The sequence below is a fragment of the Phyllostomus discolor genome, chromosome 4 (assembly GCF_004126475.2).
Source record: "Phyllostomus discolor isolate MPI-MPIP mPhyDis1 chromosome 4, mPhyDis1.pri.v3, whole genome shotgun sequence".
NCBI classification, from domain to species: Eukaryota; Metazoa; Chordata; class Mammalia; order Chiroptera; family Phyllostomidae; genus Phyllostomus; species Phyllostomus discolor.
The window spans coordinates 80,978,842-80,990,834 of NC_040906.2; the positions used below are offsets into that span (position 1 = coordinate 80,978,842).

General features: G+C 38.5%; 1 protein-coding gene across 1 annotated transcript; it reads right to left on the minus strand.

Moving 5' to 3' along the window:
* Positions 1-1,168: 1,168 nt before the first annotated feature.
* Positions 1,169-1,630, minus strand: LOC114495412 (eukaryotic translation initiation factor 1-like). The gene has a single exon (XM_036022558.1). The coding sequence runs from the start codon at positions 1,615-1,617 to the stop codon at positions 1,276-1,278; it is 342 nt and encodes a 113-aa protein (XP_035878451.1). The 5' UTR covers positions 1,618-1,630; the 3' UTR covers positions 1,169-1,275.
* Positions 1,631-11,993: the final 10,363 nt, after the last annotated feature.

Here is an 11,993-nt window from a genome sequence, read left to right on the forward strand (position 1 = left end):
TCATATATGCCCTTTATTATGCTGAGGTACTTTCCTTCTATATCCATTATGTTGTATGTTTTAGTCATAAATGTATATTGTATCTTATCAAATGACTTTTCTATATCTATTGATAAGACCATATGATTTTCATCTTTTGTTTTATTAATATGGTGTATTACATTGATCAATTTGTGTATGTTGAACTATGCTTATGCTCCTGGAATGAAACCCCCTTGATCATGATGTCGTACTTTTTGATGTATGGTATTCAATTTGCTAGTATTTCTTCTAGGATTTTTGCATCTGTATTCATCAGAGATATTGATCTCTAGTTTTATTGTGTAATGTGTGTTATCCTGGTCAGGTTTTGGTATCAGGGTTATGTTGGCCTCATAAAAGGTGTTAGGAAGTACTGCCTCTTCTTCAATTTTTTGGAAGACTTTGAGAATAGGTAGCAAACCTTCTTTGAGTGTTTGGTAGAACTCACTAGTGAAGTCATCTGGTTTTGGACTTTTATTTTGGGGGACATTTTAGATGGCTGTTTCAATTTCCTCACTGTTGATTGGTCTATTTAGATATTCAAATTTTTCATGATTCAGTCTAGCAAGGTTATATGTTTTTAGGAAGTTATCTTTTTCTTCTCAATCATTGAATTTGGTGCATATAGTCTTTCATAGTGTTCTAATATGATCTTTTGTATTTCTGTAGTGTCTATGGTAACTTCTCTTTTATTTCTAATTTTGCTTATTTGAGTCTTTTCTCTTTTTTCTTTAGTGGGTATAGCTGGGAGTTTGTAAATTTTATTAATCTTTTCATAGAACCAGAGAACCTTTGTTGCATTAATTTTTGTGTAGTCTTTTTATTCTCTGTTTCACTCAGTTCTGCTCCAATTTTTATTATTTCCATTCTTCTGCTGACTTTGGACTGCTTTTATTCTTCTTTTTCTAGTTCTTTAAGATGTAATGTTAGGTTGTTTACTTGAGATTTTTCTTGTTTCTTAATATAAGCCTGTAATAATATAACCTTTCCTCTTATTACTGTTTTAGCTGCATCCTAGAAGTTTTGATAGGTTATACTGTCATTCTCATTTGTCTTTCATATCTTTTGATCTCACCTTTTTTTTTGTTTTTCAGTTTATTGTATAAAGGAGTTACACTAATCCAAGTTAAAAACAGACCCTAAAAGGTTATATTATATAAGCTGTGAGGTTTTTAAACTTGTGACAAGGGACAGAAGGGAAATACTACTCTTCGCAAGGAAATCCTCTCTTAACCTTCAGTGAGCCCAAAGCACTTAAAACCCATGAACCTTTAGCTGGTTGTCCTTAGCCAGTCCAGTCTCTGAAAGGAACTGGCAGGTGTTTTGGCATAGTTCATTCTGTAACTTAATTACCTCTCCAAATTCTTGATGCTCAATTACAGTACCATTGTAGGCAAATTTCTTCTTAAATGCTTTTATTAGTTTCTTTTTATTGTATTCATCAATGATCCCTTGGAAGGTAGTAAGGGTCTTCCTGCCATTTCTCTTTTGAATTCTTACATGGATATAATCCCCAGTGCCAGCAGGAAGCAGATCCTCACCCTTACTTGCATCGTCAAAGGGATCGAAAGAGGGGAGGTTATGGATAGCAGACATGCAATATGGTGCCTTTTCTTTGGTGGAAACAGTCTGCAGAAAGCTGTAGCAGAAGAAGGCAGGTTGGAGGTACTGGATGTCAGGAAGCAAGGGAGCTCAAGGAGGAGGTTGCTGAGTCCTTAGAGGCAGCTCAGTGACGGGGGCTGATCTCACCTTTTTTCTTCTTTGACCCAGTCATTTTTAGCGGTATGTTGTTTAATCTCCATGTATTTGTGGGTGTTTTTTTTTTTTAATTAAATCAGTTTATCTCTAAAATTATGCTTCACTGGAAAGTAAACTCATTCCTCAGTTTCTCTAGATCACGAACCAGCAAATTTTCTCTTAAAGGGCAAGGTAATAAATATATTTAGCTTTGCAGGCCAAAAGTACTCTGTCACAACTACTCAATTCTGCCATTGTATTTCTAAAGCAGCCATGATCCAGTAAAGCTACTTACAAAAGCAAGCTGGGGACCAGATTTGGCCCTGGAGCTGTGGTTTTCCAACCTCTGCTATAGATAAAATCCCACAGGTTTGTTGTTAATCCTGGGATACAAGTTCCCACATATCACTAGCACTGCCAAAATATACAAATTAAATCAGTATTTTAATACACTGGACTCAACAGAATTTACAGAAACCAACTTGATTCTTTCACACTGCCCTCCATCCTGTTCTAGGTACTAACTTTTTTTTCTCTCCCCTAGATGAAATCTTAGGCTGGTCTCACAGCTTTTTCAGTCTCTCTTAGATTTTTTTTTCCTGCATACCTTGAGATAGCAAACAGTCCACTACAATATTTTAATCATATAATTCCATTTCTTATACAAGTTCTCCCTTTCCTTCATTGCTGTTCTCCCCACTTAATCCTCTGGTCATTATAGCCTCTACCACCCCTCCAGTCCCCACTATACTCCAGTTTCATTGTTGTCTATGGTCTCTGTGTTAATTTTGCTAACATATATGCTATACAGCCTCATGTTTTATATCTTTTCTAGTGATTGATAATAAGTTATAAATATTGTAGTCCCCAGACTGAGGAACCTCCTTCACCTCCCTATATCCTGTCTATCAGAAAATCTCATTGATTTTACTCTGATATTATCAATACTTCTCCCTCTCCAGTGACTATGCTGTAGTACAATGATCACCCACTTCTGTGAGCTGAATGGGCCCTAAGTGTTTACATCATTCATTTCCTCTTTACCTTACCCTTGAATTTATTATTCACTCTACAGCAGTGAATAATGGAAAGAATAATCTTCCTGATCCTCCCTTCATACCAACCCAGTCCTTGCTCCTCAAAGTCCCTTTAAAACCTTTATTGACTTGTCATTTGCTCTTAGAATTAAGACATGACTTTTTATGATAACATCTTAAAGATAACATCTGCCTGATATGACCCTCTCAGCATTCCCAGGCCCATCCAGTCCTGAGAAAGGGTATGTGGCAGAATAGCTGCAATTGATAAAAACTACAGGAGTTGTCAAGAAGGAAGAACATACCCCCACTGGATCTATGGCCTAAAATTGGCAGAAATCAGCTCAATCCAACATGGCAATTAATTTACCTAACTGTAATCTCTAATCTCATTATATGCTTATTGCAACACATTAGCATGCTAAGGGCACACCCCACAAAAACAGAAAGCCCATGCAAAGACACAAAATGGCCAACAGAGTTCCTCTGAGAAATGTCTACATTTTTTTTCCTGGGGAGATCCTGAATATCTTCTCCCGCATGAAATACCCTAATTCCTGATTAAATGAACCTCAAAAAAGGAAACAAATTCCACTGAAAGGGGGTGACTTTATCTGTGGAATAGCTCACTCTCTGTCTTACTATGTCACTAATAAGCTCACTTTCACTTTAAAATCTATGCTGGCTCACAGTTGAATTCTTTCCTCCACAAAGCCAAGAACTCACCATGGATGACAGATTCTTGGGTCCTCAGACCCTGGAACACTTGCATCAGCACCACCCTCCCATCATTCACATCCTTTCAGCCACCCTGGTTATATTTTAAATCCTTATATTCATCTCCCCTTCCTACCAGAAGTCCTTCACATGCTACTACATCTGTCTGCACACTCTTTTCTCTACATTTCCCTTTATTAACTAATTTTAAACCTTCCTACTATTACAGTAGGTGGTTATTTAATTAGTTATTAACAAAGTAAGGGAGTAAATGGAATCAGACATTAAACCTGATTAACTAGGAAGCTGCATCAGGCATTAAGTCTGATTAAGTCTGGAAGCTACTTCTTCCGCACACTCCAGGAGACAACCACATTGCTCTGCCAAGAGGATTAACATCCCTCCATCCCCCACCAAGTAGGGAGGAAGGACTGGCTTTCTAATCTCTCCTGGGGAACAATCAGCTCCTTTCCATAGGTTACTGGGGGAAGGGATAAACTAGTAAAGTTGAAATTCCTCTGCTGAAGTATGTGCAATAAAAGTCTGATGTCCATGCAAAACTATGAGGCATGGCAGTAAGAGCCAAAATAATGATCATAAAGGGGAGTTTATCCTGGGAAAATCTAGGAAAAAATTGTATAGGATAACAGCACAGAAACCTGGAAGGTCCAAGAAAGGGATTGGATAGGGGGAGGGCCCAGCACAGGCCCTTGAAGAATTAGAAAGAAGATTGGTTAGTTTTAATGAAAGCTTACCCCTTCCCAAATCAAAGGAAATATAATCAGAGCTTAACTAAGGGGCTCATTTACGTTCTTTCTTTCTGTGTAGCAGTGGCACAGGTTTTGCTCTGACAGCCTTGAAGCTGAATCACGGTGCCCAAAGTGAGTGTAACAGAGACTAAGCTATACTACTGAAACTTCATATGCCAATTTGGGCTAATGGCACAGCAGCTCTGGGTCCTGGACCTCCTCCTGAACTTGGTGTGGCCCCAGAGGCCCTGCAGTGAGATGGAGCTTAACCACCTGGTTGAGGATGAGACATTGGGCACCAGGTGGCAGTCTTTTGTTTTCCCTCCAATAAATCTTGCCTCAAGTCCCCATGGGTTCCCAAAACACATTTCCCATGACTCAGTAAAAGAATCCTATCTCCACTAGCAACACTACCTCAGTTCAATTGTCGTCTTCTCCTATTTGACTTAAAAAACATTTTGAGATGCCCTGACTGGTGTGGCTCAGTGGTTCAGGCATCATCCTACAAACCAAAAGATCACCAGTTTGATTCCCAGTCAGGGTACATGCCTGAGTTGTGGGCCAGGTCCCCAGTTGTGGGGCATGTAAGGGATAACCAAATGATGTTTCTCTCACATATCATGTTTCTAGTCCTCTCTTCCTCCCTCCCTTCCCCTCTCTAAAAACAAATAAATAAAATCTTTTAAAATATAAAATAATTTTTTAAGAAAGACATTATGGACAAAATAACACATTAACTATGTGTGTTTGCAGTTTCATTTGCTATTTTTCACTTAATTGTATCAGGTAAGGTGTTTTCATAAGTAAACAAAATTTCAAGCCCTGGCTGGCATAGCTCAGTGGATTGAGCACAGGCTGCGAACCAAAGTGTTGCAGGTTCGATTCCCAGTCAGGGTACATGCCTGGGTTGCAGGCCATGACCCCCAGCAACCGCACATTGATGTTTCTCTCTCTCTCTCTCTATCTCCCTCCCTTCCCTCTCTAAAAATAAATAAATAAATAAAATCTTAAAAAATTTTTCTATCAGACTGGCTTGAACTATCAAAGATATTTCTTAATTTATAAAACAGAAAATTTCAAAAGTAGAGCTTTTTCTCTACCATCTCCCTTCTCTGAAGTTGGTCATGTCTGCCTTTCACATGGGTTGCTTTGTTCTTAGGCTCACTTCATTGTAACAGCAAAATAGGGTATTTCAATTTCAGACTTTGCACCCTTGTGCCACTCTGTCCAGAAGGAAATTGAGAAAGGCTTCTAGCTAAATCATTAAACAGACACCCTTAGTTTCATTCTCATGGCCCCACTTAGGGAAGAGGACCCTCATTAGTGACAAAGTAAGTGTGCTGATTGGCTTTAACCCATGAGAACCCACCCTGGAGGCAGTGGTAGCAGGTGGGGTTTATTCACTTCTGATTCATGAGGTGCTTCACTAAGGGAAAGGTTGATTTTCTAAATGAAAGATCAGCCTACTTCAGCAAAATGAGAGGAGACCTGGATGCCTGGAAGTGACCTACTGCTACCACAATGATAAACTGAACATTTCCCCACCTCATTTAATGTACTAAAACATTTCTTTTAAAATCTTCATAGTCACTATGGTGTAATGTTCCATCCCATGAATCCCATGAATGTAACACCTTAATTTTATTAGTTAGACAAGGAAGTTATTTCCAGTGTTTTGAAATATTACTGCAATGATTATTCTCCCTCTCTTCCTTTGCTTAGGTTCATCTTTCTCTTCACTATATGCTCCTTATCTATTATAAATAGCTATTTTAAATAATACTAGATAAACATGTTTGTTCATGTATTCTAGTATTAGATAAACATATTTGTTCATGTATGAAAAATATCAAGTATTTTTTTACCTGATTATCTTCTTAGAATAAATTTATAATGATAGAATTAATGGGTCAAAGGCCAAGATTGTTGAAATATAAATTGTCCTTTAAGGAGATTGTACCAATTTGTACTGTACAACAGATACTTAGTGTGTGACTGAGCTAGTTTCTTAACATTCTTACTAATTAATATAACCCCTTCCATTCACAAGTATCAAGTTGTCTGTCACTTCCATGCTTTTCTTTCTATTGTATTCTCAGTCTGGCTAACTCTATCTCCCTTCCAGTGCTCATTGCCCATGTCTTCTGGTTCTTATTTGTTCTAAGTGTTGATCATAACAAATATAACCCATTATAATCATTTGGCCATTTGTTTTTCTCTTAAATTAGACAGTGAATCATTTGAGGGAAAGTATTATTTATTAGTATTCAACCCTATAACCTCACTACTTAGCACTGTTTATAATGTAGGACATACTCAGAACTGTGTTTTAAATTACAGACATGTGGGACTTCCATCCAAGATGGAGCATAGGTAGATAACTGCACCCTTGCACAACCAAAAGAAGGACAACAACAAATTTAAAAACAAAAAACAACCAGAACTGCCAGAAAATTGAACTGTATGGAAATCTGACAACTAAGGAGTTAAAGAAGAAACATTCATTCAGACTGGTAGGAGGGGCAGAAATGGGCAGCCAGGATGGAATGGATACAAAGCAAGGTGTCAGCTGGAGGACCAGGTGGCTCCACATTTGTGGGCAGATAAACCAGGAGGAACAACTGGGAAGTAAGACAGAACATGCAACCCAGGTCCTAGCATGGAAAAGAGCCTCAAAACCTCTGACTGTAAAGACCAGTGGGGGTTGTGGCAGTAGGAGAAACTGCCAGTCTCACAGGATATTTCATTGGAGAGACCCATGGGGTCATAGCATGTACAAAAACCTACCCATCCAGAAATCAGCACTAGAAGGGCCCAATTTGCTTGTGGGGAGCAGGGGAAGTGACTTAAAATGGGGTGAGTGCCCAAAAAGCATCATTGTTCCCTCTCAGAGCCCTCCCCCACATACAGCACCACAACATAGTGACATGGGTTGCCCTGCCCTGCAAATACCTAAGGCTCCCTCTTACAACATAACAGGTGCACTGAGACAAAGAAATACGGCCCAAATGAAAGAACAGATCAAAACTCCAAAAATAGAACTAAGTGATGAAGAGATAGCCAACCCATCAGATGCAGAGTTCAGAACACTGGTAATCAGGATGCTCACAGAACTGGTTGTGTATGCTCACAAAATAGAGGAAAGAGTGAATGCTACACAAAGTGAAATAAAGAAAAGTAGATAGGGAAGCATCAGTGAAGAGAAGGAAACCAGGACTCAAATCAATGGTTTGGACCAGAAGGAAGAAATAAACATTCAACCAGAACAGAATGAAGAAGCAAGATTTCAAAAATATGAGGAGATTCTTAAGACCTTCAGGACAACTTTAAGCACTCCAGTGTCTGAATCATAGGGGTTCCAGGAGAAAAGGAAGAGGAAGAAAGTGAAAACTTATTTGAAAACATAATGAAGGAGAACATCTCCAATATGGTGAAGAAAATAGACTTCCAGGAAGTCCAGGAAGCTCAAAGAATCCCAAACAAGTTGGACCTAAAGAAACAAACACCAAGACACATCATAATTATATTACCCAAGATTAAAGAGTAGGAGAGAATCTTAAAAGCAGTAAGAGAAAAGGAGACAGCTTCCTACAAAATAGTTTCCATAAGACTATCAACTGATTTCTCAAAAGAAACCTTGCAGGAAAGAAGGGCTGGAAAGAAGTATTTGAAGTCACAAAAGGCAAGGACCTACATCCAAGATTACTCTATCCAGCAAAGCTATCATTTAGAATGGAAGGGCAGATAAAGTGCTTCCCAGATAAGGTCAAGTTAAAGGAATTCATCATCACCAAGCCTTTACTATATGAAATGTTAAAAGAAGTTATCTAAGAAAAAGAAGTTGATCAAAACTATGAACAGTAAAATGACAACAAACAAGTATCAACAACTGAACCTAAAAATAAGTAAGTAAGTAAATAAATAAAACTAAGCAAACAACTGGAACAGGAACAGAATCACAGAAATGGAGATCACATAATGGGTTATCAACAGGGAGAGAGAGGGAGGAGAATGGGGGGAAGGTACAGAGAATAAGAAGCATAAATGGTATGCACAAAATAGGCAGGGGGAGGTTAAGAATAGTATAAGAAATGGAGAAGCCAAAGAACTTATATGTATGACTCATTGACATGAACCTGAGGGTAATGCTGGAGGGAGTGGGCATGCAGGGTGGAGGGGAATAAAGGGGAGAAAAAGTGAGACAACTGTAATAGCATAATCAATAAAATATACTTTTTAAACAAATAAATAATTGCAGCAACATCCATCAATCTCCAAAGCTTTGTTTTTGAGTTCAGCCTTGTTCTAGTGTGAATCCCTTGTGGCTGTCACAGATCTAGAGCATCAAGTTTCTCTCCAGAGTACCACAGAGTGTGACTGGTTATGAGAGGCCACCCAGCCAATTCTTTAAGTATTACTGTTATCTTTGGGCCTTAAAAGTAGCAAAATATCATCATATCAAGGAAATGAGAACTTGGAGTTGGCTGAGCTCTAAACCCGATGTCATTTCAATCTCCTTCTTCCAGGACCTTTTCACATCTGTCACTTTGCTTGACAGGTTTTGTTATTCAGAGAAGGGGGGGAATTTGAAAGTTAGAAGAATGGGTGTGGATGAAAAATGCCTGAATCACAAGCTAAGAAACTAGGAGCAGAGGTTATCACTCCTTATTTAGCCAATAAGCTACATTTGAGTCTCTACAAAAAGATGTAAAGATCAGAAACAGACAGGGCTGTTTCAGTTAGTGTGTTTGTTTGTTATTGAATGAAAGTATTGCAGAGACATTAGGGCATGGATGAGAGCCAGAGGGTGATGCAGCCCTGTACCTCTGAGCTTAAACTGGCTTTGGGGCTGAGTAGTGGAAAGAGGCAGAGAGGTGAGGGGTGAGGTGCTGTTCTCATGGCTGCATGAAGTTCAGTGGGCAGCACTGACTTGTGAAAACAAAGTTGTTATTCATACCCTGGCAGCTGTAACAGTGAGGTTTTTGCAAGTGGCTGTGTAGGCAATGGAAGTGGACAATGGAGGAGGAGCCAGGGAGGTTGAATAGGGCAAATGCCTTCTACCAAATATAGCTGACAACACACCTGAGAAGCCCTTTCAATGACTCCCTTCCCAAAATACATAGGGAGATTTCTCCTCCTTCCCCTTCATTGGATCCAAGCTTTTGGCCAGTGTACCCAGTGAGTCTGGAGGTGTGATGGGAATAATCAATGTGTCTGAAGTCAAATTTTCAGCATTATGACCAAGGAATTGAGCAACACACACACACACACACTCATACTCACACACTAGGAATAGTGGAAACCAGTTTTACTGTCAGATAAGGAAATTACAATTAAGGAATATAGAATCTAATAACCCTTATAAAAGGCATACTTTCTATTACATTTCATTTTTCAGCTTTCCACAGATATTGCATGTCACAAATAGAAGGTAAGACCCTCCACTAGCAGATTATGACTTGCTGAAGGTTCAGATCATGGTTAGCCTTTTTTAGCAATCAGTATTTTTAATTAAACCATATACAGTTTTTTCTAGACATAATGCAATTGCACACTAAGTAGACCACAGTGCTGTATAAACATAACTTGTATATCTACTAGGAAATTAAAAAATGATGTGACTCACCTCACTGCAGTATTTGCATTATTGCAATGGTCTGGAACTGAACCTGCATTTTCTCCAAGGTACACCTGTAGTGCCAGACTGAATTGGTTTCTAATAGATAAATAAATGATGATAGATGATGGCTGATTGATGATAGGCAGATAGATAGATGATAGATTAGATAAATAGATAGATAGATAGATAGATAAGAAGCTAAATACAGGCATATATCTGTACATCCACACATAGATTTCCTAGTGTTGCCTTTTGAGAAGCTCTAGCAGTAACAACACTCTGAAAGCCAGAGCTTGATTCCTCAATATCTTCCTCATTAAAAGAAACCAGGGACTCTTGAAGAAATGTCTCCCTCCAGGTCTAGGGCTAGAAAAAAATGCATAATGAGACTAAAACTTTTATGTCAGAAAATAATGCAACACCCAAGAATGATGAAAACATCAAAAAGGCATACAAATCAGTTTAAGGGGACACACACTGCAAGGCCTAGGATAATTTGAGTATAAAAATAATTATTGTAACATATCACAACCCCCTGGGTAAAACAGGAAGCCATTAGTGCGTGCTGATATGAATGAATAAATAAATGGAGGAGAAGGGAAAGGTCCACTCTACAAATGATTGCCACAAAATAAATCTAGAATGGATGATGGAATTAGCCAATCCCCATTTGATATTGTCTGGCTCAGTCACCATGGTAAGCAGAGACAGCAGGTGTAAGGGGTTGTTCTCCCTCTTTTCTTGATGAGGTTCATTTATCTCTTCACCATATTCACTTTATCATTCTGGATATAGTCTTTTCAGTATCATCTCCTTTCCACAACTTATAGTTATTTTTCAGTCCCCAAATGTGACATCTTCTCAGTTTGATTAAATGGGACCTGCTCTTGAAGCTCTTTCCCCTTTCTCAGTCACTACCATCACTTCTGTCATGGGTCTGGCCTGCATGCCCTTCCCTCATCCCTAGCTGCAGCCCAAATCTATTTCTCTCAGACATGGGCAAAGCCAGATTAATTTCTGTATTATGATTAGGACAATAGATATGGTTTTCCCTTCTTTTCTTCTAATAGCTCATCATACTTGCCCCCATTTAATCTGAAATGCATTTCTTGTAATATTACTGTGGTGTTGGCTCCCACTCAGGACTTTCCCAGTCCCTTAAGAGTTAAAACAATACAAGTTGTCTAATACCCCATCCTTTACATAGAATGTGTTCTGCACCTGTTAGAAAGATGAGCAAATATGGAGGGGAAAACAGATTATCTAGCACAGTTTTTTTCCCTTCCTTTTTTCTTTTATGCCATTGATTTTCATGTCTTATCCTTCACCACAGGAATTATTATTTTGATTTTAAGGTGAAGCAGTGGCCCAAAGATTGGGACTGTAGCTGAGTTCTACTGACACGAATTTTTTAAAGTCTTATGTGACCAATTTAATCATTTGAGCCTTAGTTTCTTCACTGAAAAAAGGGGGATTCAACCTAGTAACTTCTTAGAGCATTTTTTGTTTCTGAGTCCATGTGTCTATGATTTGAGCTTTAAATATTGGAATGCTTATTTTGAGTGTGGTTCTCAAAATTCTTCTCCTCTCTGCTGACACTAAGTGATTTCTTCAAGTCATGGTTTTCTATACCAACACTCTGATAATTCCAAAAGATATTACCTCCAGTTCCCCTCCCCAATCTCTCCTTTCCTCCCAGCATGAGCTTCCCATCTCCAATGGCCACCCTGATGTCTTTATTTGACTGTTCAATAGACACTACAAATAGAATGTATAGAAGAGAATTCTTCATGTGTCCCCTTCTTCTCCAGCCTTTCCTGTCTCTGTAAATGGCAAAACCATTTGCATAGTTTTTCAGATGAAAAAATTTAATAAATTTCATTGATTTTCTTTTACTCTCCACATCCAATTTAATAATAATTCCTTTTGATTTTCCTTTAAAAATATATTCAGGTAGACAATTTTTCAGCACTTCACCTCAGTTATGACTACCCCCAGCTATTTTTCCTTCTCCCATGACTTAGTACCACAGTCTTTCTTGTCCCCTTGCAGTCTCTGAAGATCTTTCGAGTTCTTTCTGAAAACTTAAATTTAAGTATATCATTCTCTTGT